The 27,992-nt window shown below is 47.6% G+C and overlaps 2 protein-coding genes across 7 annotated transcripts in view; both read left to right on the plus strand.

Annotated features, from left to right (window-relative positions):
* LOC125704707 (FERM, ARHGEF and pleckstrin domain-containing protein 1-like) overlaps positions 1-23,529 on the plus strand; it is a 53,749-nt gene extending 30,220 nt beyond the window's left edge. Inside the window, exons 4-27 of one of the 3 annotated variants that reach the window (XM_048970670.1) lie at positions 240-282; positions 792-870; positions 2,946-3,043; positions 3,640-3,754; positions 4,698-4,845; positions 5,538-5,633; positions 6,506-6,672; positions 6,785-6,853; positions 7,285-7,357; positions 7,615-7,819; positions 11,640-11,830; positions 11,995-12,084; positions 12,522-12,655; positions 13,852-13,933; positions 15,203-15,440; positions 15,566-15,696; positions 15,819-15,887; positions 16,924-17,013; positions 17,453-17,535; positions 17,766-17,878; positions 18,119-18,279; positions 20,632-20,739; positions 21,480-21,631; positions 22,346-23,529. In XM_048970670.1, coding sequence (XP_048826627.1) covers positions 240-282; positions 792-870; positions 2,946-3,043; positions 3,640-3,754; positions 4,698-4,845; positions 5,538-5,633; positions 6,506-6,672; positions 6,785-6,853; positions 7,285-7,357; positions 7,615-7,819; positions 11,640-11,830; positions 11,995-12,084; positions 12,522-12,655; positions 13,852-13,933; positions 15,203-15,440; positions 15,566-15,696; positions 15,819-15,887; positions 16,924-17,013; positions 17,453-17,535; positions 17,766-17,878; positions 18,119-18,279; positions 20,632-20,739; positions 21,480-21,631; positions 22,346-22,427 — 2,817 coding nt within the window. In that variant the 3' untranslated portion in view covers positions 22,428-23,529. The other 2 variants (XM_048970687.1, XM_048970679.1) reach the window with 2 other exon arrangements.
* Positions 23,530-24,123: 594 nt separating this feature from the next.
* Positions 24,124-27,992, plus strand: part of LOC125704684 (dedicator of cytokinesis protein 9-like) — an 83,908-nt gene continuing 80,039 nt past the window's right edge. The window contains exon 1 of one of the 4 annotated variants that reach the window (XM_048970635.1): positions 24,124-24,716. In XM_048970635.1, coding sequence (XP_048826592.1) covers positions 24,600-24,716 — 117 coding nt within the window. In that variant the 5' untranslated portion in view covers positions 24,124-24,599. Of the gene's footprint in view, positions 24,717-25,847; positions 26,333-27,992 lie in introns of those variants that run through there. The other 3 variants (XM_048970654.1, XM_048970626.1, XM_048970617.1) reach the window with 3 other exon arrangements.

Here is a 27,992-nt window from a genome sequence, read left to right on the forward strand (position 1 = left end):
CGGTTAATGCTAGCTAGAGAGAGAGCCTAATTATTGGCAACTTACTGGTCTGTTTTCCACATTTTTCCTCACACAACAGGTGCCACGCTACTATTATCTTCTGCGACTTCTTCCACAACAGACTCTGTCTATCTCCATCTATTTCAACAGCGCACTCCACACCCCCAGACACATCAGCAGAAGCCTAGTGACCCCTCATCATTGTCTGCAAGTGTCTGACACTAAACTTTTTCTTTTAGGTGTGGTTGGACCTGGTGAAACCCATCATGAGGCAGGTTAAACGTAAGTACCAGTGTGGGCCGAACCCCTGGGCTCTGGCAGAAAAGTGAAAGCTTAGTCGATCCCTCTAGCAGCGACACCAAACTACTCTGTAATAGGAACCAGCTGAAGGGTATAAAACCATGTGCTGGGGGAAGCTGGAATCTCCTTAACATGTAAAACTTGCCACAAATAAACACTTTTTACTGGCATCTAGAGGCAATAAATTTTGTCTTAATTTGGTCTTTACAGTCTAAGTTTTATGGTTTTACTGAATGACTTTCAAGATATTTAGTCTGCTGTTGTGAAGGGACATGTGGGTAAATCCAAGCAATGTCCAGGTATCGATGGTAGTACTGGTCTCTCAAATGAAAGTTTGTCCTCTTGAAGCACCTGCCTGCACTGGTTTGCTGAAGTTTTTTTTTTTAAGTCATGGAAGGTGGATTGTTTATTTGAATACACAGTGAAGACATACTGAGAGACCCTCAAAGCTGTCTCAACAGTCACTGGTGTGTGACGGTGTGTCATTGCAGGCCCCAAATGCACTCTCCTCCGCTTTGTGGTGAAGTTCTTCCCCCCAGACCACACCCAGCTCTTGGAGGAGCTAACAAGGTATGGGAGGGGTGGGGTGGTGGGATGAAGACATGGCTGACAGGAGTGATTCATACCAGGTTACTCCGGTTAAGGGCTCGCGGTGATTCATACCAGGTTACCCCGGTTAAGGGCTCGCGGTGATTCATACCAGGTTACTCTGGTTAAGGGCTCGCGGTGATTCATACCAGGCTACCCCGGTTAAGGGCTCGCGGTGATTCATACCAGGTTACCCCGGTTAAGGGCTCGCGGTGATTCATACCAGGTTACCCTGGTTAAGGGCTTGCGGTGATTCATGCCAGGTTACCCCGGTTAAGAGCTCACGGTGATTCATACCAGGCTACCCCGGTTAAGGGCTCGTGGTGATTTATACCAGGTTACCCCGGTTAAGGGCTCAGAATGTTTTGTACATGATTTCCCTGATTAAGTGCTTGTCTAGTTAATGCTTTTGTCCATTCTGGGTGAATTTGAAGTAATAGCAAAGTGGTAGATACCCCCTTCTGTCAGATAGGCACTGGATATGGTTTAGTCTTTCCGGGGTTGTTTAATTCCACCCCCCCCCCCAATTGTGACATTACTTTCTTAAAGAAGCCATTCCTCATTTTTTTCATTCCTTCTAAAATCTGCTGTTTGATTTGAGTCCTACTATTCAGACTCTGCTGTGGCTTTTTGGCAGATCTAAGCACAACAACCTAGTAAGAATTTTAAGCAAGTCGTTTTTTTATGGCTCACTTTCATCCAATGTTGTCGTATGTGGTGAAGCCCAGAGTGACAGGAGAGGATTTTCGGGCAGCTTGGGGACTGAATTTTCCCATCAGAAAACAATATCGTCTGTATTCCAAGCAAAGCTTTTTGGATTTCAGTCCACCATAGCTAGTGACTCCCAGTAGACATTTTTTTTCCTTCCAGTGGCAGCCTAGCGTGAATATTTAATTAGTGGAATCAAAGAACTGTTACTTGTCCGGAGCATTTTAAGAGTGACAAGTTGTTAATCATGTCCGGCGAGGCCTGCGAGCTTCTCTAAATGTGGCGCAGAGGAGCCATGGTGCTGTACAGCGTCCCGCTGAAAAATTTTGTAAATCCATTTAGCAGTTTGTCCTGTATTTTCGTATACACTTAGTACGCTCTCGACCCACTCAGTGAATGTTAACGTGGGACACTGCCCCCCCCCCCGCAACACACACATGCACGCTCATCGACAGTCATTTGAAAATGGCAACCCTACTGGAACTCCATTAAGGGGCAGATCCTAGGATCACCCCTGGTCCTCATAGTGATTAAAACATTACTTGTCATGGAATAAAAAAACACACACACACACATATATATTATAAAGAACTGCGTAATACCGCAAGCTTCCCACATAGATATTCCGCTCATCCACGGTCCTGCCTGGAAATGCTTTTCCGCATTATGTTCCAGTCCCATGACGACATCTTAACGGCATGCTCAGTTCCATTCCGCCCATAATGAAAGTCCTTCATTAATGGCAGCTTCAGTATGGCACAGATGAGCTGATGAATGCTTCTACTTCACCGTCACCATGGAGAAATATTAAAAATGTGCTGTTGAATAAAAATGAAAGACTATCCCTTTATCCTGTTGGTTTTTGCTGCCGTAAGCAGCCTCCTCCTGGCGCCGTTTCCCGCTCGGAAGTATGTCTGCATGGTTCGTGCTCGAGGGCTTTTCAGCGGGAGTTTAACACCCGACGGTTTCCTAAACACGGCCTGTAGCACCATTTTGCATTTTCATTCGGCATGTGGGGGAAGCTTGAAATGTGTCGCTAGGCCAGGCTCCCATCACGGGGGTCTGTCCAGCTGTTGCAACAGCTGTTCCGTGTCTGCGGGGGGTGGGGTGGGCTGGGGGGGGTGGACCCTCGTCTCTGGTGCTGTGAGTGTCTCATTAGTAACTGCTACCTTTGCGACAAGGTCACTCCTGATTACTCCTTTGTTTGTGTGGCCTTTTCGTGTTTAAGCCTGACCGGCAGTATGTCCCCATGTCAGGAAAGCAAATTCAGAGTTTGCTCATCCATCTTATGGCTGCCTCGCACTATCCCACCCCCCCCCCCCCTCCATCTGCCTGCTTATCTCCCTCAGGTACCTGTTTGCCCTCCAGATCAAGCAGGACTTGGCCAGTGAACGCCTAGTGTGCAATGACAGCAGCGCCGCCCTGCTGGTCTCCCACATCATCCAGTGTAAGTCATTCCCAGTCTAATGGGCCAGTCGTTTGGGTGGGGGGACACTGGAATGAGCATCTCCTGTCTGAAACGTTGAGACAATGATTGCCACTTTGTTAGAAATAGATGTTGGTAATTTATGTGCTCATTGTATTAGCGAATCGAAGACAAATGCATAGTGTACCTTGCAGTTGTATTTTGCTTGAAAATCAAAAATTTGAACCTGCAGTCTTATGGTCATATCTTCAGCACTCCCTACAAATAACTTCCAAGTTGCCATGGTTACACGGCCAGTCTTCCATAGTGAAAGCTGGATGACTGCTGTAGAACAACTATAGTCAAAAGATTTACCATGAGAGAGCCACCGCCACAGTAAAGTTGGCCCCATCTGCCCTTCAGCAGAACAAACGGGTGTTTGCAGTGTTAAGTCTCTTGGGATTGAGGTGGTCTGGTGGTCTGCTAGTCCTGGTTCAGATGTGCTTTGTGTGTCACTCTGTCAGTGGGAAACTCATTCAGTGTAGATCATTTAAAACATAAAACCTCCTCTCGAAGGACCCTTTGCTCCTTGAAGGTCCCTTTCTCCCCTTAAGTCCGCCTCCTCTGTATTTGCCCAGCCGAGATGGGGGACTTTGATGAAGCCCAGAGCAGACAGCAGCTCCTCGACAACCAGTACATTCCCAACCAGGAGAGCCTGCTGGACCGGATCTTGGAATTCCACCGCAAGCACGTGTGAGCTGAGTAGCTAACCAGTGTGTGCGTGTGCACCTGTGTGTGCGTGCGTGCATGTGTGTGCGTGCATGTGTGTGCTTGTGTGCATGGCTCCATCAGCATCAGCCACTTCCCCTGGATTTCAGGCTCACCTGTCACCACCTCCTGAGATTATTAAAAATCCATCAAAATTCATTGGAGAAAGCAAGAAAAAATATCCCGACACATGACCTGGGAGCAGGACGTCACTGAGGAGACACCCCCATACCATACGGCTCATTGCTTCCCAGAATGCCAGATTATATCCTGGTGTTTGTGACTGACTTCAGGCTTTGTGGTGCGGTGGGGGGGGGGGGGGTCATAATGACCCTCTGCTTTTTTAGGTTGGTCACTGTGTCTTTGCTGTCCTTGACTAGGACCCCGGCAGATTTTATCTTTTTATTTAGGATTTTCCAAACTCCCAGTCCTATTAACTCCTGAGTCCTCTCCCTCCGATTTGGCTTCATCAAAGTATTCACTTCCTACTGACCTTCTTACTTATATATTATTAATGCTTCTCTCCCACGAATTCTTCTGAGCCTCCTCACTCTTTCCTCCTGTTTTATTCCTCATCTCCATACTTTGTGTCCCCAGGGCTTCAGCCCCGGTCACGAGGACTCTATAATCTTCTGGATTTCTCACCTTGTCACCATCTTCTTCTGCATTAACACCAAGTGCCCATATTTCAGAGAACAAAAGGGCTGTCTTTCAATCTATGGTGCTCTTCTCACTGGACACATAAGTGATCGTGAAGTTAACTTCATACAGATATCTGGTGGGGCTTGACAAGTCATTCCTTCTGCCAAGAAAAGTTTATATAAAATCGGTGAACTGATGACTTGTGCTGAGTTATGAGTGCCGATTCAGGCCCTAGAAGGCAAGCCTTCCTACGCTGATGCCCCTCCCCCTCTGTGTCATTCCTCAGGGGGCAGAACCCAGCAGAATCTGACTACCAGCTGCTGGAAATCGCCCGCAGGCTGGAGATGTACGGGATTCGCCTGCATCCTGCAAAGGACAAGGAGAGCACTATGCTGAGCCTGGCAGTGGCTCACACTGGCATCCTCGTCTTCCAGGTGACTCCCCAGGCTTCACAGAACCAGACGCATCACCAGTTTCAGCCATGAATGAATTGTCTCTCAAACGAGTCTCAAATGGTTTGTTTTCAGTACATGCTCAGGGCTGCATTTCCAAAATCTTCATAAGACTATGTTCATAGTAGCTTCAGAAAGAGGAAATTCAGCATGATGATCTTGGGCAGATTATGGCTCTGGGCTAAGCCCCTGATGTCCTAAGATCCTAGCAATGCCTCTGCACAGAATATGCTCTTTATTCTGTATCTTAGCCTGAGGTCAGAGTTTAGTGTTTTATTTATGGTTATTGTGGTTTATGGCTTTTGTGACATGAAACTACACCTTTCCTAGGATGATTTTCCACGTTAGTAAGTGAAAGAAAACACAAGCATCCCTCTCTGCAAAATCTCTGGTTAATCAACTTCTAAGCAGAGGACCAAAATAATTGTGATTGACCACATCCCTGGAAAAGCAGTTATGTATGGATGGGTGGATGAGCAGAAATATTTATGGTGGTTTAACATGGCATCTATCAGTCCAAAAAAGCAAAAAAGAGAGTTTACTCTCTCTGCAGACTGCGTTGTCATTCCCATACAGTTTCTGATAAAAGTTGCAGGTCTCATGGTAAATCTGGGGAGCTCTTATTTTCCTGTGACATGTGAGGGACTCCAACTTTCTTCCTGTGTCACCCGAAGGGGCAAACGAAGATCAACGCCTTCAACTGGTCCAAAGTTCGCAAGCTGAGCTTCAAGAGGAAACGTTTCCTCGTAAAACTGCGACTGGATCCCAACGTATGTTTGGTCGCCACGGAGACCACCATGCCGGGGGGGGGGAGGGAATGAAAACTTTGCTTGACTCACTAACTGTCTGAAATCTTTTGAATCTGCTAAAATAATATGTTCACTTTGCCATACAAACGTTCTTAGTGATAGAAGTACTGTTTAAAATGCAAAATATCCCATTAAACATGACTACAAAGGTTTTTTTGGGATGTGTTAAGGGGGGACATTTTGTGCCTCTCAGAGTCTGTAGTTGACATATACAGCTGGATTTTAACTTGGTCCCATGTGGCATTTGGGATTGATTTAAGCTCTATGCCCCAGATGAAATCAGGAAGCTAGAACTTAATGTGTGCTGGAAATGTCATCCTGGAAAGGAATTCTTCCTAATTAATTTAAAGTCTTTAACTCAAAATGAATAAAATAAAAAAACTACCAACCACAATGCGGTGATGATGTCTTTCCAAATGTAGGCTCTGTTTGTGTGTTTATTTTTCCTATTCTGGTTCCACCTCTACATTTTGAACTTGGAGTCCCATAAAAGTTGGATAAACGTGATCATTATGGAAAACTTTTTTTCCCACAGAATATTAAGGAAAATATGACACTAGGGCAACCAAGTAATGTTACTACTAATGCCAAACTATTTTAGCTTTCACTGTTAGTCGAATATATATATGGGGACTGTGTGGTGGGTCCCCGTGGACCAGAAAAACTGGTCTGAAAATAAGAGATTGCGCATTGAGAGATGTCAAAGTAAAACCTTCAAAAAAGAAACAGTGGTCAGACTGACAGTGGCAAAGAGGGTTATGCGTGGGTCTGTAGCATCCTCCTGTACCTGCCTGGACTCAGTCTGTGTGTCTGCTCTTGACCGCCCCCTACAGCACAGTGTATGCCAGGACGTGCTGGAGTTCCTGATGCTGAGCCGGGATTGCTGTAAGGCCTTTTGGAAGATATGCGTGGAGTACCATGCTTTCTTCCGGCTTCTCGAGGAGCCCAAGCCCAAGCCCAAGCCGGTGCTCTTCACAAGAGGCTCCTCCTTCAGGTTCAGGTAGAGCTGACCGGCCGTGGAGACTGACCCCTGCATTTTTGCAGATCATTGCTGGTGTGTGAAGCTGGATTTTACCTGCATGATTCTCATTCTGCCTGCTCCCCCCATCCAGCGGACGCACACAGAAGCAGGTCATCGAGTACGCCAAGGACTCCGAGTTTAAAAAGGTCCCCTTTCAGAGGTGAGACTTCATTTTATTGCTGGCCCCTTTGGGGGTGCACAGTCCTCAGCATTTTAATTAATGTTACCTTATGTCTTTGTTAAAAAAGGTTCTGATCTCTATGGGGTTGATATTACTAATGTGCCTTTAAGGCGATTTTACTGAAGTCCTGATTACTGCATCAGTTAAATTGTGTACAGGCTTCCTTATATTTAAGCAGCCAGATTTGTTTGCTGCTTCTTTTAAGCCTAATAATGCCAAACAACAGCATTAAAGTACATGTTCATGTGTGTGTTTGTCAGTGTCTCAATGGCAGAGAGTGCATTAAAAACAACCTTTGATTTCCTGCCACCAAGTGACTCCTGTCCTGTGAAGCAGATAGGAGGTGCTGGTGGTTGGCCTGGCCTTTGGCTTTGGGGGGGGTGATTGTATGCTTCTCTCCTCCCTTCCAGGAAACACAGCAAGGTCCAGTCTGTCAGCAGACAGCCCACCTCCCTCCTGCTGCAGGCTGAAGCTCTAAACGAAGTCAGTCGCATTTCCTTCGTCATGATTGTCGCATTGGCTGAACTGTCTGTATTTGTTGTGTCTGTTATGATCCAGGGTTCAGCTGTGCTTCTGTGGAGGACAGGGTGCTGAATCCTGAGTTAGGAATGTAACTCATCGTTACATGTTTCAGTAGAAGTGTTAGTCTGAAGCCATTAGCTGTGTTCAGTCCTACTTATCGCCCTCCCTCTCTCTCTCTCTCTCTCTCTCTCTCTCACACCCCCCCCCTCTCTCCACAGCTTAGTGAGGTCTGCTCCTCAGCAGAACAGCCCGACTCTCAGCATCACCACAGCTCTTCCTTGGCTGGTGGCCATGGCTCGGGAGCCTCACAAGAGCATGGCAGCCCGGCCCGACCCATTGCGCCAGAGAACGGGGGGGGCGCAGCGGTGGAGGGCCGGAGACGGGCATCACCCACCAGGCAGCCGACAGAGAATCCGAGCACAGGTCCGGCATCCCGGGCCACCCTGGTCCATGGCTTCTACATCCCGTACATGGATGAGATTGACATAGACAGCGAGTACGCCATACATGGGGGCAGCTCCACCTCCTCCATGCTTGGCCGTCACAGGGGCAGGCTGGAATCCTGGTCCGGGGGTATAAACGGGGCTTATGGCCAGGGACGGGAGCGTACTGCTTGGAGGTTTAACTACAGCGAGTCCCTTTCCTGCTGTGTCCGGCCACCTGGCCTGCCTCGGGACAACAAGCCGCAAGACATCTTGCTTTGTGGCCGCAGGCCAAGCTCTGCCCCCACCTCCAATGCCCTGGTGGATGAGATTTTCCTGGCCTCAAACCGGAGAAGCCCCCTGGCAGCCCATCACATGGCCAGGAGAGGGAGCTCCAGACAGGCTGCGAGCCCCAGTTACCGAGACGAGCCCCTCGGCAACAGCGATGAGCGGGGCAGGCATGTTTCCTGGGCCAGCCTCTGGAGCGACAGCCCCCGCTATCGGGACAATTTACCCTGTTCACGGAGGCTCCCAGACCCGGGGACCCCCTCCACCTCTGACCCCCACATCCTTAGTCATGCTACGTCTATTCAGCCCCCAGCCCAGGCCTCCAGAGCCGACTGGACAGGGTCCCCAGAGTGTTGCTGGGGGGCCAGCACCACTCAGCACCTGTATGGCCCACCTGGCGGAGGCCATAGGGTTCACTACTCCCTCGGCACTGGTGCCAGGTCCAGCAATTCCGAAACCAGAGTCCCCAAGTGTGTTTGCCCTTACTGTACATACACCAGCCCTCAGTCTTTGGCTGGCAAAGACCTCCCATTTGCAAACCTGCACCTGGAAGGGGACATGGCCATTACCTGCAGCAGCAAGGACAGTCAGGCCTTCAGGGTTTAGGTTACAGGCCTTCAAGGTGGCATCTGTGGATGCTGACAGGAAGTTACTCTTGGCATTTTGTGGTTGGGTCAGGGTGCCAGAGAATATTCAGTGAGATAGTTTGTTCAGCTTGAGCTTTTAAAGGGTCTGCATGATATGTGAAAGTGACAGAGCACCATCTTTCCAAAAACGAGGGAAGGGTCATAGCCATTGTGTTTATGGTGAGCAGAAGAGGAACGCCTGGTGTGTCGTTTTTCCAGGGCACAGGAGATGGAAACGTGATGGTTCCCTTTTTGGTTTTAATTCTGCTAGCGAGGTTGTATTGAATTACTGATTACTTAGGCAGGGTGACAAGTCCTTCAGGCTGAAGTTGGGTTTTAATTATGGCCCTCTGTTATATGACAGGGTCTGCAGCTCTGGGATTGGTCTTACCATCTTTCATGACTAAATAAAGCTTCATCTTTTCACTCTCTTAGTCCGGAGTGATTAGTAATGTCATTAATGTTACCATTAGCCATGGTAGTGACAGTGTACAGCTTTGGAAAACTGCTGACTGAGCCGGGAGGCCGGGCTTAGTGTGGGGAAGGCGTTTCCTGCTGCATTTCGGGATGATGCAGAACGGAGTACAACTGAAGTCTTCAGTCACACTCTGTAGTGAGTCTTCATTATCTGGGAGAAGCAAGACTCTAAATACTGATAGCAAGGAATTTCCAAAGACGGGCAGCATCGCACAGGTCTTACTACTATCTTATCAGGACACACTTGTGTCCTGGGGTGTGAGTACATACTCACCAGGGGTGTGAGTACATAAGCATGTGTGCCCATAACCTCAGACGTACACCCTTTGTTTCTAGACCACATCACCCAGAATGCCCTCCTTCACTCTCCTATACCCATAATGCTTTGTCTCTTTGTTGACAGTTTCAGGCTCTGCTTTTAGTTTGGTTGGAGCTCTTCCTGGATGTTTGCCATGCTAGAGGAATGGCAAATGATTTGACCAAGAAAACGATTTCATAAAAAAAAAAATGTATCTTGCACTTTTTTGACTGATTTGTCTAATTTCTATAAAACCGTGGCTATATGACTGTGTGTTTGATGCCATCTGTTCGAGACCTTGCTGTTGCCTGATCTCTACTCTGTTCTCCCACCTCTTAATCGCTTCAGGATCAAGCAGATCACTGTTTTTATTGTCAGGTGCCATATTTTAAACTCAAGCAGCGATGAGTTATATGTGCCTGGAGGTCACAGGGTCAGACTGCAGTATAGTTCCCGAACAGTGATTACTCTCTTGCTTTGTTGACTAGACGCTAACCAGGGGTATGTTTCCCAAAAGCTCCTGTTAGCATCTTTCGATAGTTGTAACCATTCATTTGCATGGTTCCAGCTATATAAGCTGCTACCATCCATCCATCCATTTTCCAAACCGCTTATCCTACTGGGTCGCGGGGGGTCCAGAGCCTGTCCCGGAAGCAATGGGCACGAGGCAGGGAACAACCCAGAATGGGGGGCCAGCCCATCGCAGGGCTAAGCTGCTACCATTGTTAGTAAAATATGCTTTTGGGAAACACGCACCAGGTCAGCTATACACTCACTGCTTAGCTGCGCGTTTAGGGTTGCTTTACCAAGTCCAGGTCCCAGAGCAGTTCCACTCTGCCTAAACTGTCGTTGAGGGGTCACTGCCAGCCAGGTACTCGTGTACCTAACCCGCTGCAGGTACTAGTCTACCTGTTTTCTTTTAGTAATTTAATACCAATACTTAGAATCTTGTACTGGAATTAGCTAGTGTTACATAATTGGACTTCCCAGTTGTTTGTTTGCTGCAAGGTGACACTCAGACTGTGAACAGCACAGATGTTAGTATCTGCTTCTTCATGCAGGAGCTGTATCTAACAGCTGCTGGTGGAATGGGCTTATTTGCTTCATGAAGTTTGTTCAATGAGATGGTTTTAAAAAATGAAATACAGCGAAAGGACTGATATTAAAGGTCCAACCTTACTTGGCTTTCCATAAAAGACGTCTGTGGTTGGGTGACCGTATTTTACCTTTCTAAAAAGAAGACAATATGTGCACAAGTTTTCTGACTAGAAAGCAAAGGTCACCATGAATCAAAGAGAAATCCTAGACATTACAGGCATTTTTACAGTAGGTGCCAGGCTGCGAAAAATAGGACACATGGTCACCCAGTTCTGTGATGGTACCCAAATCACCAGTCTCCTTTTATTTATGTAGCTTTTGGCACATTTTTGAATCTTCAGTTTTCAGAATCCTTTTTAGTAAATATTTTAGATGTTTCCAGTAAAATATCTTCATTTTTTCACCCTGTTCAACATCGATGGTTCACCTTTGAGACAGAGAGACTGTGGTATCCCAAATGTTGTGATGTAGAGTAGATACCCATGGCCCCTTATGCGCTTTTGCCTGCGGTGTCGTAGGTGGACGGCTGCCTTTAGTCTGTTGGGCTGTGGGTGTTGGACATCTGTATGCATGTGTGGATTTGCATGCGAGCACAGCAGGGAAGCTGTCTGCTTTCGTAGCCCTAGACCTGGCACATTAATAACTGTTTCATCCAGGCTGTCAAGGGCCGTTCTAAGGAAGGAGAAAGAGTGACAGGCAAGTATGTAGGCTGCTGTCTCAGCTGATGTAGCATGGCAGCATGTTGCGTAGCTGTCTGTGGATGCAGGTGTCCTGCGTAAAGGTGTCAGACCAAGCCTCTGTTGAATATTACCACAAGTTATGCCATTGGGCCTGAAGTCTAGATGTATCTCAGCTACTGACGCTTTGAGGAGTGATTGATCTTTTGTAGACATTCTTTCGGTTAGATTCGCTTGTGTGAGTTGCCCATACAGTAGACTGTCCTCAGCTGTTTCACTCATAAAATAGCACTAGTTAGCTCATGCAGTAGAATGCAGGCATTCAGTCTTTTTTAAATCCCGTTCCTGTCCTCCCAGCAGGGCCGGCTGTAAACAGTCCTCGGCTCTCGGACTCCTCGGTGACCTCCCAGGGCTTGGTCAATGGGCAGAAACCAGCCTCGGTGGCCAGTCAGAGCCCAGACGGGAAACCTCCTTCGCTGCTCACGAGCCCTCAGTTGAACGACATGGGCTGCATGCGCACCGATGAGGAGGAAGAGGCCCGGAGGAAGGTTTGTGGTCAGCTGGAATGCCAGATCAGCTCAGTGTTTTGGGGCTTGTGCTCTTAGCCTGTATGACTGTGTTGCCCCACTTGACCTACATGGCCTGATCCATCAAAATGCATCTCATCACGCATCCATGTTTGTGATCTTTACTAAGCTCCCCCTCCCTGCAGAGATTCCCCACTGACAAGGCCTACTTCATTGCCAAGGAGCTACTGATGACAGAGAGGACGTTTGTGAAGGACCTGGAGGTTATCACTGTGGTAAGACTTGCTGGGGGTGGACAGTTCTCACTTTTCTGGAATAATCTTTCCGCCGAACAGACACACATTGTCCTCCCCCCCCTAAGAAATTCTGTCAGTTAGGTGCTCCCAGAAAACTCAGCTAACCTGAATTTCCTGTTTGAACAAGTGCATGAAATCCTTGGGAGTTCTGCCAACAACTTGCAGGGAAACCAAGGGAATGGGTGGTTTTGGTGCTGTACTACAATCCACTCCATCACCCCCCCCCCCCCCCCACACACACACACACACCCTCCACACAGCTGCTGTGGCAGTGATGAGGAGGCTTCCAGCATAGACACATATACAGCGGGCAGAGCAGACTCCTGGGCTATCATAAGGCAGTGGGCAGACCTGCATGAATCACAGAGTATCTGTGTTTGTGTGAATCTCCTGCATCTCCTTACCCGTCCTCTCAGTCTTTTCAGAACCTCATCGCCAAGCAGGATGTTGTGCCGGACTCTGTGAGGGACTGCATCTCCTCCCATTTTGTGCCTGTCCACAAATTCCACACTGGCTTTCTCAAGGAGGTGGAGCAGAGGCTGGCTCTGTGGTGAGAACCGGCCATGGGGGCTGGGGTGGGCGTTCTTCAGCTGATACATTGGTCACACTAATGCACATTGGGACACATTGTCTGGAAGATGAATTGTACATTGAGAGACTGTATCTCCGGAATGGCTGTAGCTATAATGAATGATGCTATCATCAAAACAGCAATCATAGTGCTGTGTCCTCCTCGATTCCCATGAGGAGATCGTTCTCCTTTTGCTGGACCTCCTGTTTCATACATGGTTTGCTCCCTTCCCTTGACCATGAGCCCTTCCCGACCTGGGCCTGGGTCACTAATTGGGTCGCTAGGACCGCTTTGGCTTTTTCGAGGCCTCAGTCGTAACTCCTCGTGCACCACCGAGAGGATGCATCATAGCAGCCCAGGGAATGGATGACCCGTGCGGCAGTTGTTTCCATGGCAACAGCCGAACAGTTAGGATAGCCTCGTCGCACACCCTCTCCTACGCCCCCCCTCCCCCGGCGTTTGCTCCTCTCTGCCCGTTCGCGTACTTCCTCCCGAAATCTCGAGAGTGTGACTGAGAATGCCATGATAGCCGCTGCTGAGAAATGGAACACTGACGGACGCAGCTCGCGACTGGCTCAGAGGTCCAGCTTGCCGGTAGTGCCATTTCCCAGCATGCACTTGATAATCGGCTTTAAAACTGCCTTAGTATAGAGGGACACAAGTATATATGTGGTTTGATGGCAGTAGGCAGTTACATGTATTCGGAAGCAACGCAGACAGTAAAATACCTCTGATCAGTTTGCAGCGGTTATGGGTTGCAACCTGTAGAATTAAATGCTTGCAAACCTGGCCCTCGTACTCTCTCTGTCTGCATCCGATCTCTGTTTGAAAGCTTAGATCGATTCATGTTGGGATTAGTAATGAGTGATTTCAGGGAAATTAAAAAGCTACGTGGGGGAAAGATTGATGCTGGTGTAAGTGCCATAAGAAGAAACAGTGCTTACAGTGACATCTGCTGGCCAAGCTGCAGAAGTGCACTTGTTAAAATATTCTGCGTATGCCATTGATGCATGCTGGATGTTTCAGTGGTAAATGTACACAGGAGTACATCCAAGACCTTCATGAAGAAAGCTGTATTGTTTCAAAATCTTAATGGGGGGCAAGACCATGTGCCTGGTAGAAGGAGGTGGCAGAATGGCTAGAGGCTCAAACTGGAGTCTGCTTGCTCACCACAGGGAAGGCCGCTCCAACGCCCACATCAAAGGTGACTACCAGCGCATGGGCGATGTCATGCTGAAGAATATCCAGAGCATAAAGGTGAGGATCATATGCAACGTTAATGTTAAATGTAGGGCGACAGAGTGGGAAAAGACGTACAGTATTGCCAGTAATTTACATCCAGGTCACTCGATGGAAGGGGCTGTTAATGCCACAAAGGTAGCTAGAGTGGGATGGACAAAGTCAACTCCTATGAAGACCGTATTCGTGTCTCTCTGAGCTCGTATGAAGACCGTGTCTGTGTCTCTCTGAGCTCGTATGAAGACCGTGTCTGTGTCCCTCTGAGCTCCTATGAAGACTGTGTCTGTGTCTCTCTGAGCTCCTATGAAGACTGTGTCTGTGTCCCTCTGAGCTCCTATGAAGACTGTGTCTGTGTCCCTCTGAGCTCCTATGAAGACTGTGTCTGTGTCCCTCTGAGCTCCTATGAAGACTGTGTCTGTGTCCCTCTGAGCTCCTATGAAGACGCTCTGCAAACTGAAGGAGCTCGGCCTGTCGTTCTGCATGTACTTCTTAACTTTGGGGGTTCAGCCTGTGCGATGCACCATGTGTAGCCCCTGTGCGTAACCATGAAATAGGTCCTTACAAAACTATGGCCCACCGACATTCCTGATTGAATTCTCACCGTGAAAGAATCTCTGTTCATGCCTAGCAGGTCTCTGGGCTCCCATCATGCCTGTGATAGAGGTTTTAATGTAGAACTGCACATACATGGAGATTTTTTTTGTGGGAGTGTTTGGCCTCCAGAGTAGGTGATGATCAGCTGTGTGCAGGCAGTGGGCCCTTCCAGTACACACCTGGGAACAGGGAACAGGACGGGAAATACACAAGGAAATTATTCCCGCTCTGCAGAAACAATACAACCTGAAACTTGGAGATTTATACTCATAAGTTGTACAGTCGTGATATTAGGTGACATCAGTTCAAGTTCAACTGATCTTGTTTTTATACAGTGGCTCCGTACTGTGTGCTTGCAAAGGGTGTAGATAACAGCAGCATCACGAAGAGAGATTAGCACAGTGTGAGTGTGTGCTGAGGGCAAGTCTTAGAGCAAGTGTGTAGTTCAGTAGATTGGGGATCTCTAACCCTGTCTGGAATGCTCTGAGGTATAATCTTGTAGCTGGCAGGTTTAATGTGTTGCTGTTGGACCCATCATGAAGGCCTTTAAGTTTAACCACTTCAGTGACTAATGAAGGTGTTCTGGTCAGGTCTGGTTGTCTGGAAGCTGTCCAGCATGCAGTTTTAGTTGTTGAATGCTTCTGACGCGTGACCAATGTCCTGAGAACTGAAGCGCCCGTGCATGTCCTGCAGCAGATGACAGGCCACCTGCAGAAACACGCGGAGACGCTGCTGGAGGTGGAGCGGGTGTGTGGGAGCTCACGCCGCTTGGAGGCCCTCTGCCGTGAACTGGAGCTGCAGAAGGTCTGCTACCTGCCCCTCAACATCTTCCTGCTGCGGCCTCTCCACCGCCTCATGCACTACAAGCAGATCCTGCAGCGGCTCTGCAAACACTACCCTGCAACCCATGAGGATTTCAGGGACTCCAGAGGTACAGTGAGGGCGAGCTCTCATAAAAGGGTCTTAACTGGACCACGTGAGCAGACTTTGGTGTAATAGCAATGAGCTAAATCAGGGTGACTCGTGGTATATGCTATGAACCTTCAAATTTCCCAGCTGCCCTTGCGGACATCTCCGAATTGGTGGCCCAGCTCCACAGCACCATGATCAAGATGGAGAACTACCAGAAGCTGCTGGAACTCAAGAAGGACCTGATCGGAGTGGAAAACCTGGCCGCTTCAGGACGGGTGAGAAGCGGGGTGAAGTTTTTATTTGTCCACCATCATAGAGTGCCCCCCCTTCGGGCCCAAGCAGGGAACACTCTTTGGCGTGCTCTGGACTCTGTCAAAAGCGAAACGTCTGTCCGCAGGAGTTCATCAGGTTGGGCTGCCTCAGCAAGCTGTCTGGGAAGGGCCTCCAACAGCGCATGTTCTTCCTGGTAAGTTTAGCCTTCCATGCCATTCAGCTGCCACTATAATTATTTAGTTGTTAAATTATATAAACAGCTATTTGTATCTATATACTGTCCTGCTTTTATAACATCATACCCAGTGGTCAATGCTAAGCTTTACTAGGTTTATTGACTCTTACCTGTGATATCTGAGCAGTTTCACGTGCTACATGCTGAGTATTAGGGGCTGTGGAAACCCAGAAGACTGTGTATCTGTGCCAGGCAGGCCTCGTGTGTGACTGTGTGACCGTCAGAGCAGAGCATGCTCTGTCAGGCATCGCCCAGTGTATCTGTGCCAGGCAGGCCTCGTGTGTGACTGTGTGACCGTCGGAGCAGAGCACGCTCTGTCAGGCATCGCCCAGTGTATCTGTGCCAGACGGGCCTCGTGTGTGACTGTTTGACCGTCAGAGCAGAGCATGCTCTGTCAGGCATCGCCCAGTGTATCTGTGCCAGGCAGGCCTCGTGTGTGACTGTGTGACCGTCGGAGCAGAGCATGCTCTGTCAGGCAGCGCCCAGTGCATCTGTGCCAGACGGGCCTCGTGTGTGACCATCGGAGCAGAGCACGCTCTGTCAGGCAGCGCCCAGTGCATCTATGCCAGACGGGCCTCGTGTGTGACTGTGTGACCGTCGGAGCAGAGCATGCTCTGTCAGGCAGCGCCCAGTGTATCTGTGCCAGGCAGGCCTCGTGTGTGACCGTGTGACCGTCGGAGCAGAGCATGCTCTGTCAGGCAGCGCCCAGTGCATCTGTGCCAGGTGGTCCTCGTGTGTGACTGTTTGACCGTCAGAGCAGAGCATGCTCTGTCAGGCAGCGCCCAGTGCATCTGTGCCAGACGGGCTTCGTGTGTGACTGTGTGACCGTCGGAGCAGAGCACGCTCTGTCAGGCAGCGCCCAGTGCATCTGTGCATTATCCCTGCAACACAGTCACCCCTCACAACACCCATCACTTACACTGCCTCCAGTGAATAAGGACTAAACCATTCATTTATATGCCTATTTTTTTCTCCCTCCCCATTCCGGCTTCAGTTCAACGACGTCTTGTTGTACACGAGTCGTGGGATGACGGCCTCCAGTCAGTTCAAAGTGCATGGCCAGCTGCCTGTCTATGGCATGACAGTGAGTATTCCGCCCCCTGCTGGCAGCGGGTGTTCAGCCCTGGCACAGTGACGTCAGGGCAACAAGGGGAACCTTTGTTATTCGGTTACAGGCAGTGTCGCCGTTTGTCGTCAGTTGCTTCCTTTATTTTGGTCTGTGGTGACGTCATTTGGAACTAAGTTGCCCACGGATACGGCCCCGTGGCATCGCTCAGACTCCTTGAAGTTTGGCTGAAACGTTTGCTTGAGTTGAGCGCACATACTGAGCCACTGTCTCACTGTGTGCGTCTCCACGAAACACAAAGGTCGCTTTTGTACATCTTTTTAGAGGAGATTTCACTTCTTGCATGTACTAGAAAATGAGTCGGTGGGAAGTCTTCACCACTACAGCTATACATGAGTGCTTTAGAGACTTTTATTTTGAAGAAGTGAGGCTGATTCCCATCTCCCGCTGTTTTCAGATCAGAGAGAGTGAGGACGAGTGGGGCGTACCGCACTGCTTTACACTGTCCAGTCAGCGCCAGTCCATGGTTGTGGCTGCCAGGTAGGGTCAGGGCACCATCCCAGCAGTGTGGAAGAAGGCCGTTAGCATGGTGACAGCACACGGTCATACAGTCACACACAGAAATAAAAACGAGGGTATCAAATATTAACTAGCCAAGGCCAAGAATAAAACTGCTGTCTGTTGTAAAGAGCTTGTTCCTTGTGAAGTTTTCCTGTATAAAATTGTGGGTTCTATTTACATGTGGATTCAGTGTTCATCTTCTCCTGGAGCTCTTTATTAGAGATGGAGAGGTGGATGGAGGACATCAAGATGGCCATTGACTTGGCCAGGAAGTCCAATGGGCCTTCTTCAGAGCTTCTGGCTACCAGCCGGCCTGAGAGCAGTAAGTGAGAACCCCGGACTGACATCCCTGGGCATCCATGAAATTCCTCTGCAAGATGGATTTGTGATGGACCTGGGTGTGTCTCCACTTGCTCGCACTGTACAGCAGAGAATGAATCCAGGTCTTTCACATTTCCAGAAGCAGACTGGTTGGACTCATTGTACTGGGGCGTGTAAACATGGCAAAGCATCAGGACGTGCCTCCCTACTTGCTAATGTCTTCCTTTGCTGAACCTTCCAGAATGTCCCGAGGAGTCCACTCTGGACCAGGAGTCCGAGGACGACCTGAGCGCATCGCGTACTTCCCTGGAAAGACAGGCGCCCCACCGGGGCAACACCACGGTCGTGTGTTGGCACAGGAGCACCAGCGTGTCCATGGTGGACTTTAGCATGGCCGTAGAGGTACATGCCTCTGCCCAGCCCTCTCTCTGAGTTCCATGCCTCTTCTGTCAGTGTGTTTCTCACTCACATTTTCTTATAGCAAAGCAGGTCGTCCAACTCTGGACACTGTCCTCCTGCAGGGCTCAGGTGACATTCTCCAAGTAGCTCTTTCTTCATTCTCATCCATTAGCCCCATTATGTGACTCCTGCTGGGGGGGCTGGCTTTATACCCCCAGTCCCTCCAGGCACTCGGCTTCCCACCTCCTTGTCTTGTACAAGCCTGCCCTCTCACATGTCCCAGGGCATTTGCTCACTCTTAATGGGTATTTAATGTAAATGTGGGACACGGCATCGGAGGGTAGGGACTGAAAGGCAGGAACATATCCCCTGGGAAGAATGTTGGTTGGTGGAGAAACAGAAGTTGAAAGGCGATATTACAGTACACACATGCAGAATTATTAGTGTGTGTTTTACTTGTATATTCTTTTGAGATCTATATATTCATTCCAGATGAATCCCCCATTAAGAATGAACTGTTTAAAAATAAAGTATGCTCGGTATTTTACTTGAGTGCTTTTTATTTTGGGTAAGGAAGGAATCCGTGGGTACTTTCCTGTGTAGAATTATTAAGCAAATTGTTATTACTATTTAAATGGACCGAAAAGCATGTAGAGAGATGCCGCAATGTAACTGCCAGAGATTTGTGTCAAATTAAATAGGAGACTTCCAGAAACCCTTCAGCATCAAGTACCACCATTTTTCAAAACTACATTATCCCTGCCCAAAGCCCCCAGTGAGTAAGCCATAGGCGACAGTGGCAAGGAAAACCTCCCTAGAAGGAAGAAACCTTGGGAAGAAAAAAACTCAAAGGTGGAGCCCAGTTAAATGAGCTAGATGGCAAAGTCCCAATTCACAGTCCCAAATCTAAGATTTGAGTCTCAAAGAGGGGGGCAGGCAGGTGATGGCAGGCAGGTGCTGGTGCTGCTTCTGACGGCAGGACGAACAGTGGTACAGCAGCAGGGACAGACATCACAGGCAATTTGGTGGTTTGGTGAAGACACCTTTCTCAAACAATGGTGCAGGAAGAAGACGGTAGCTTTCAAAAAGGCTATGATATTAATGCAAGACAATGCCCCTTCCCATGCATCAAAGAATTCCATAGATTGGCCAAGAAAGGCTTGAAAGGTGACTGAATTATGACCTGCACCCCTTCATCGTCTGACCCCACCCCTATTGAGAACTGCTGGGTCTTACTTAAGTGTGAGATTTACCGGAATGGCGAGCAGGGGGTCCTAGCTGCCCCAGCTAATATAGGACAGGATCAAATCAAAAACTTAATTGGTTCATTGGACAACAGGCTCATTGTGATCTTTGAGACGAAAAGTGGCCATACAGGACATAAAACATGGTGCATAAAATTGCTGATAATGACCGCTTGAAAAGCAAACTTCTGAATCCACTCTAAGGACTAGGCCATTGTACTTGCCTAACAATTCTGCATACAATGTAAAGAGAGGGTTTGAAGGGTGTGTGTGTGTGTGTGTGTGTGTGTGTGTGTGTGTGTGTGTGTGTGTGTGTGTGTGTGTGTGTGCGTGCGTGCGTTTTCCCTGTGGTCTCACTCTACAGCAAACCTGGGGTACCTGGATCGTGTTGTCAAACAGCCTGCTGTCATTGTTTGTGTCGCCTGCTCAGTCTGTATCTCTTTCTCCTTCTCTCCCTCCCTCCCCCCCTTCTGTCCATCTGTCTGCCGGACTGTCGGTCCGCTCGTGGTAGAGGACCCCAGTTCTGTCAGCACCTCAGTGGTGCCACTTTTTGGACCCGGCAGTGGTGAGGGTCCAGTGGCTCTCTCTCGGGTCTGCTGGTACACAGTCAAAAACCTCTCCTTTAGTGATACCTGCAGGAGTTTAGAGGTAAAGGCTTTGGAAGAGGGGAGGGGTCTTTTGCATGAGACCATGCCTCCACCCTCAAGCACTGCAATGAAAATAAGGGGAACTTTTAGTCATTTAAGAGTACTGCATATCTAAAGAATATAATGGGCGGAGCCACTAGGCGGCACTAGTTTAGTTCCAAATAAATTCTTCTCATTTAGCTAATTCCTTCTTCATAATCTAACCTGGACAAGATCCAAGCTGTTTGCTGTATAACAGAGTACATGGTTAATGTTATATGGTATCTGAAATTGACATCAGAACAGTCACTGCTAGTTTGATGTTCACATAGAGCTCCTTCTGTAAATGTAATACTTGTCTGGTTTGTTTCTGTCACCTTTTGATGTGAGACGGCACAGCCTTCACTGTTCCTTCTATTTCATATAGCGAACACCTAGCACTGACCTGCATCAATGACAGTTGCGTCTTTCTGCCCTCCCGCCAGAACCAGCTGTCAGGGAATTTGCTGAGGAAGTTCAAAAACAGCAACGGTTGGCAGAAGCTCTGGGTGGTCTTCACTAACTTTACCCTTTTCTTCTACAAGACATACCAGGTAAAGAACTGCTTCACTCTGACCTCCACTGTTTAAGCCTGGAGTGAAGCGATGGCTTGGGAGGAAGGTGATGTTCAGGTCTAGAGACCACAGTGTGAACATGCCCTGCGTGTAGCTGGTGCCGTTAGGTTCTGTGTCCCATGTGCTGCGACTCCACAGGGTTTGACATGTCATTGCAAGGCTATAACAGGTTATAACTGTAAGTTAGTCATAACTGAAAGGCGACATTCAACAATCACTTTTCAGAAACGGACACACTAGAACCAGGGGCTGATATGAGGAAGAATCAGTGAGCTGTTACCATTTGTGTCTCTAAGCCTTGACGTAGTCAAAAAACACAAAATAATCTGTCTTTAGATGAGTTAATTTAGAAGCTCAGAGGCTTTCATTTTGCCTAATTATGTAAGAACCACTGGGAATTCTGTAATTATTTACTAATGAGAACAGTCTCTTATCCTGAGTAATTAAAAGTTAACTTGACATTTATTAACAAGCCCTCTTAAAGCAGGGTTCCCCCGTTCCAGTCCTGTTGGGCTAGAATCCAACACAGTTTGCAGATTTACTGCTCAAAAACACATCTTAATCAGCTAACAACCAGGTTTAGTACGTGTGTCTAAGTAGAGAAATCTGCAGCCTGGCCCTCCAGGACCGGAAGTGGGGAACCCTGTCTTAAAGGCATGTTTTCATGCTAAGCTGGTGTTGAGGTTCCTCACATTTTTGTCGGAACGCACTCTTCCCAGGATGACTACCCCCTGGCCAGCCTGCCCCTGCTGGGCTACTCAATCACCATCCCCTCAGTGTCAGAGAACATCTACAAGGACTATGTCTTCAAGCTGCACTTCAAGTCCCATGTCTACTACTTCAGATCCGAGAGCGAGTACGCATTCGACAGGTAACGTGAATCTCGCACAACTATTAGCCATTTACCTTTGTATTCAGGTTGATTTATGCTAATTAATGCCCGTCCTGGGGTATGAACCTGCAACCTAATGTCCGCAAGCTTATCATAATGAAAAATACCCATGTGCAAAAATCAGGAGCCTAACAAAGCACATTTTCGTAAAAACTGCTTTACAAAATGAACTTAAAACCACACAATGAAACACTCTTAGCACAACGAACAGACACCTATATTTACACTGGCGTCAGTGAACGGTTTTGTTTTAAATGGAGGTACATGAATTATTGTCATCAAGATACAAACTAATCTTGCATAATTGATTAACAATGATGTCAGTTAGCTAGCTAACTAGGCAAGGTATCAATTTTAAATTGTTAAAATAGCTATATAAAGTAATTCATACAAATGACCATCGTGAATACGTAAGATAACTAGTAAAAGTACTTGTTAACTAGACGACTCCATAAAACATGTTTTATTTGGTCAATTAGATGTCAGACACAATGAGTAGAGAGAGGAGACTGGCTGTAAGGAGTCACAATGGTCGGAAGGTGGACGCAGGGTGCTGGGACAGCGGCGTCACGCTGCTTCGCACTGCTAGCATTCAGCTGCATTACCTCCTCAGCTTCAGCGGCCCGCAGCCCATCCTCATCTTAGCTCTCTTCCCTTCTCCTGCAAATCTGCCGGCCCGTTTCTGCCTCGCAGGTGGATGGAGGTCATCCGCAGTGCCACCAACCCACCCAGCCGCAGCCGCAATCAGAACCGCAAGGACCCTCAGCCCTACTGACCCAGGGAGGATATGGCCATCCCAGCCGCCCCATCCCAAGTCCCACCTTTCCCCGGCCCCACCCTGTATCCCGGCTGTGCAGTCTCACCGCTTCCCTTCTCTGCCATTCGGGAGCTGCCTCCAACTCACATCGGCCTCCTTGCACAATATCTGTGCTTTTAAATGCTTTAAAAAGTCACATGACTGCTGGTTTTGATGACATCACAGACTCTTTTTACTGCGTTTTTACAGAGCTCTGGACCATCTCTTTTCTAGCTAGTCATTTTATACGATTTTTTAAACAGGTCTGTGGACCACGTCTCACTGATTTTTACGTCACCCAGTTGTGTTTTTTAAGACACAAAGGCTTCGGTTTAGTTTTAGGGAGAAGGTTTGTTGTTAAGCTTTTTTTCTGCATTATTTTGGGAGGAAGACAGATTTTGAATCCAGCTGGCTGAGTGCCAAACATAATTTCACCAATGTATCGCAGTCTTTATAAAGCCATTTTTATATGTTGATCATTCTTCATTTGTAAAAAAAAAAAAAAAAAGAGAGAGAGAAATAAATAAATTATATAAAATCAACATACTTTAAAACATATATGGTAGGAACCTAAAAGTTTAACCAAGATATCCTTGGATGATATATAAGAGTTTATGGATAGAGTTGGCCAATGGCAGTAGATTTTCCAGGGGGATGAGACCTTTCGCCGATGCGCTTCCATGGCTAAGCGCTGCACATCACGAAAGCTTATCCAAGTGCTAGTGCTGGCACTTCCACGTAGATTTTTTCCTGCTCCTGATTCTATGAGACACTGCTGACCGCATGGCCCATATTTCATTCTCAGTTGAAATATATTTTACAGTTAACCATTAATTCGAATTTGATTAAAAAATGAACTGAAGCTGTAATTATGTTGTGTAAGACGCGCTAAAATTAACCATAAATCTCTCAGCTCCCCGACTCTCACCACCCTCGAAGCTCGGACCGCCCGCCATTCGGAAATGAGTCCCACAATTGGTTTTAACGGACAATGGGAATGATGTGATATCAGTCCTCGCTGGGGGCTGAGGAGCAGGAGATGGCTCTGTGACAGCAAAAGCAATAAAACCACAGGTCTAGACTTGGTGTGTCGCTGTCTTCTTTGGGGACGAGGACGGGCGTATGCGGGGCGGCTCCGTGCGACGCGGCTCCAATTCTGTCACGTGACATACGAGTATTGGGGTGTAGCAAAAGACATTGCCAGCAGATGGCAGCGTTTCTTTAACTTGCTCTATAATATTTGATATTTTTGTCTGTCATTCACGTGAGGGAATACAAAGGGAATGTAAACATTTTCATTTAAAATGACGATTTATGCACTGCAAAGAAATATCAATCCACAGTATAGCACGGCGTAGTTGTGGCTCTTTTATTCTTCTGGGACTGGCTATATCTGTAACGAAAGGCATTTGTTTCGCTGCAGGTAAATGTTTCATACGCTTACAAACACCTCAAAATATTAAACCTTGGGGAATTATTAGTATTGTCACAGTACTGTGTAGTGCACGTTGCCATCGATATGTTGAAGTATTAACCTTGGCTTGGCTTTCTTATGCAGCCTAGCGTAAAATAATAATAATTAACTTCAGTAAATACAGTGATTATCATTCACACCGTAATTATACAGCTCCTGGCTTACAAAGCTCCGTGTCAGCTGCAGGTATACGAAAGCATCCATGTGACTGCCTGTACGATGGGCGTCTTTCTCAGCACAGCTGCCAAGCGAAACGCCGAACTGGGAGTTTCTCTGGCGTCCCGACAAGGTCGGAGCTGTTTCTGCGTTTCGCACGGCGGCGGGCCGGGCAGACTGAGTGAATGCTGGCGCGGCATGGATACGCGGGTCGGAATTGCAGACCGCTGCTGACAGCGCAGGCTAAAGCACCGCAGGCTGAAGCACCGCAGTGGACTACCGAAGTGCCGCTCTGTAGACATTCTGCAGTATTTATTTATTTTTTTATTATTGTTATGCGGAAAACGGAGAGAGGGGATTCGTATTATAAAATGATCTTTCATCGGATCTAAGGAGCGCCTTGATAGCTGAGACGCAAGGGGTAGGAATGAGGAGCCGGCTCACGTTTTATGCTGGAAACTGCATTTCTTTTTAAGTTTTATCATTTCGTCGAGTGAGTTCATGAAAGGTCCGGCTTGGAAATGTCGCATGCAACTCAGCCGGAGACGAGGAAGTTTACTCGGGGTCTGAGCAAGCCGGGGACAGCGGCCGAGCTGAGGCAAAGCGTCTCGGAGGTCGTCAGGACGTCCGTGCTCGTAGTAAGTATACATATTTAATTTCAGCAATGGTTTTATGCTGTAGATTGCAGTGCCCTTTAAGATCCCAAAATGATTACCCTGTAGTATTTTACATTTGTGTAAAAAATCTGTATCTTTTAGAAGATAACCAAAGGTGAATGATTTCAGGTAATCACGTAGCGCGGGCAAATTATGTCGGCTGTAACTCGGTTATTTAGTATCAGCTTTCAGTTTGAGGTGTTACTGTAGTAACCGGTCAAAAGTGATAAAGTGATAAAGAAAGTGAAGGTTTCTTCTTAGGTAGCTGTAACTACATATTTGATAACTTTCCTGATACAATTCATTGGCGGCTCGGAATCAGATATGAATAGGACTTTCAAAAAGTAAATCATTAATGAAAAATAAAATTTCGTGGCTTAATTCCTGTGCCTGTTTGCCTATCGCGCGATTTTAAGTGGCCTAGATTTAAATGGCCCGTAAAACGTTTCTGTTATATCGGCCGTTTGCTATGAAGAGACCGTTTCGGGGTTATGATTCCTGAAGGTATTAGCGCGTAACACATAAGCCGTAACAAATGAAAACAGCCTTCTTCAGTACTTATATATGACCGTCATATAAAACTCAAACCTTCCAGACATATTCAGGGATTGTCTGGATCACGTTTGTTACTTGCGTATCGGCTTGCCGCTTTTTTTTTGCAGTTGAGCTTGTGCATCCTAATACTGTTCACTGACGCTAATACTGACGCTTGTTTAGCTCCAGCTACGTTTTTATAGCGATTGTCCTTCACGCGGCCGGAGAGAAGCATGTGGTAAAAGACGTCAGATTCGGATCAGGTGCTGAAGCCCAGATTATACGACGTCAAGCGGGTCTGTGTATTACTACGCATCAGAAATTAAGGGTTTGCAGCGCGGCTCTGGCACTGTCACGCTCCTTCCTATCGGACTACTTTCTGCACTGAAGAAGAGTCCTCTGCATACAGTTTCCCATCACCTTGGTTTATTGCTTAGATATGTTTTATCTGAGGAATTAAAAATGAAGCAAGGGAAATGTGATTGTATTATTCCGTCTTCTAGCAAGACGTTCTCTGTCGTTGGTATTGGAGGTCGGGGCATTGCATTGACCACCCTGTGTCATGAGGGTTATCATCAGGGTGTCAGTCATGATGTTCACCAAATGTGTCCATTTTTATGGAGGTAGTAAAAATAAACCATTAATCGAACAGCAGCAGATGCTAAACTGCCAAAGCTAATGCTGAAGACTCAAGTCCTCAGACTACAGTGGAGCAGCGGGCCTTCGATCACTGCTGGCGTCTGGGTCTCCTGGCAGGAAATGCAGTCCAAAGACCTTCTCTTAGGAGCTGGGAACGGGAGGTTGCACAAGTGCTAGTGGGTGTAAATTTAACCTTATCAATTTTTCAAAAGCACAAGAGTCAAAGAAAAATGAGGGAGAGATGTGGTGCTAGTTATTGTTTGGCAGTGTCCAGGGGCGACGTTCCTAGAGGTGTTGCTAAGAAACCGAAATGGACACCATCCAGGAAGCGGCATCCAAGACCTGAGACCCTAGGGGGATGGCCACACCTTTCCACAATGTATTCATGTCCATGTGGAGCTGCCAAACCCTCTGGAAAGGTGGAGGTGAGGAATCTAAGGGACACCGTGGGGACGAAGGCTGACTTAGATGCTGGGATTGAGGCTACGCTTCTAAATCTCGTACATTTACCAGGGATAGTCTAGTTACACTGGAGGTTTTATTGAAACATGGCGGCATAGTGTCCAGCAGCTTAGCCTTCTGACATGAAGGTCAGGGGTACACGTCTCGGGAGATCCTGCCTTTATAGCCCAAATTTAGTTATTTTGCTGTATGAATGCGAAAAAATATTGAGATACTTTGCTGGAAGGGTGTGTTACAAAGTCTTGTCTCTATGCTAATAACTTCCAGCAGATAAGCTTCAACATGTCCAGACTTAGGAAAGAATTGGGATTTATAACAGAAACTATTGAATGAAAACAATATCTCGGAGAACATTTCTTTTTTCAGATCCCACAGTGGGACAAGAATGTGAGTGTAACAAGGACTTTGGTGCAACTTGTAATTTATTCCTACATGAAACATGTAAATTTCTACCAGGGAAAACAAGGGTCTCATTGAGCAACATAAAGGAGATTTGTAGTGGGTACCGTGCTTTTTTTGAGCATTAACTTATAAAAACACTGATGTATTTTAATACCTTGCGAGTCACAAATATGCCACCACCAAAACTATCATGTGGAGTGTCTTTGGTGACTGTTGTTCTATGGGAAAAGGGTAGAAAGATTATTCTGTTTTCTGCTACAAGCATTTGCGTTTCCCTTGCTTAGCCTAGCAGCTCACAGCTGACCCGTGTAACAGTAAGACCCAATCATTTTACCTCAGTGTGGCTTGCTGACTGGGAAGCCATGAGACACTGGTGCCAGAACCCTTTACCAAGGCCTTCCAGGCCCAGCTCCGCAAACGTTCCTCCATCTGGAGCCTTTGTTTGGTTTAGCTCCACCCTTAGCTTAGCTTAGCTTTTTCTCAGCCACTGTGAAGGCAGAGCTCCTGTGGGTAGTGATGTACAGATTAAGTGGGGTTCATTAAGCATACATGAGTTTGCCACGATGGTGAATTGAGATGACGCTGACCTTTTTCCTGAGCTGGGGGGTCTTCAGCAGGTCGATTCTGTGTTGACAGAAGTTCCATCCTCTGTTAGTGCCACTCACTCCAAAAATTGGGGTTTGAACCGAAACATCGTTTAGAGGAACGTGGTGCCTAAGTTTGTCTCAGCGGGGAGACTCAGGTGTAAGTGCTGTGTGCCCCTGATCGCTGTCCCCTACTTGGCTCTGTAAGGTATGCAGTGCTGTACTCTGTCCCCCAGCAGCCCCAACAGAGATGCCATTCTCAATTACTGGAAATGCTGTATGGTTTATTTTCTGCCTGACACAGCCGCCCAAGTTTATTAATGTCTTTTTTCATTCTCTGAGGAGGCCATGTTGCTTTTTATGCTTGTCTTTACTTGCCCACACCTGCTTACCATTTAGTGTCCTGGTGACCCCTCCCACCCCTTCTCTCCCAAACCCCTCACCCCCAAACAGGAAACTTATCACACCTCGGTCATCCTCTCACTTCCATCTCCATGTTGACTTTTTCCTCACAGCTGACCAGCTGGAGGCTGCCTTCCCATAGCTAGGTGCCCACTGCATTGTGGGTAAACATCATCCCTGCCACCCTGACTGTGTGTGTGATTTGTTAGCCCTTTAGCAACATATGTTTGTCACT

The sequence above is a fragment of the Brienomyrus brachyistius genome, chromosome 1 (assembly GCF_023856365.1).
Source record: "Brienomyrus brachyistius isolate T26 chromosome 1, BBRACH_0.4, whole genome shotgun sequence".
Taxonomy (NCBI): domain Eukaryota; kingdom Metazoa; phylum Chordata; class Actinopteri; order Osteoglossiformes; family Mormyridae; genus Brienomyrus; species Brienomyrus brachyistius.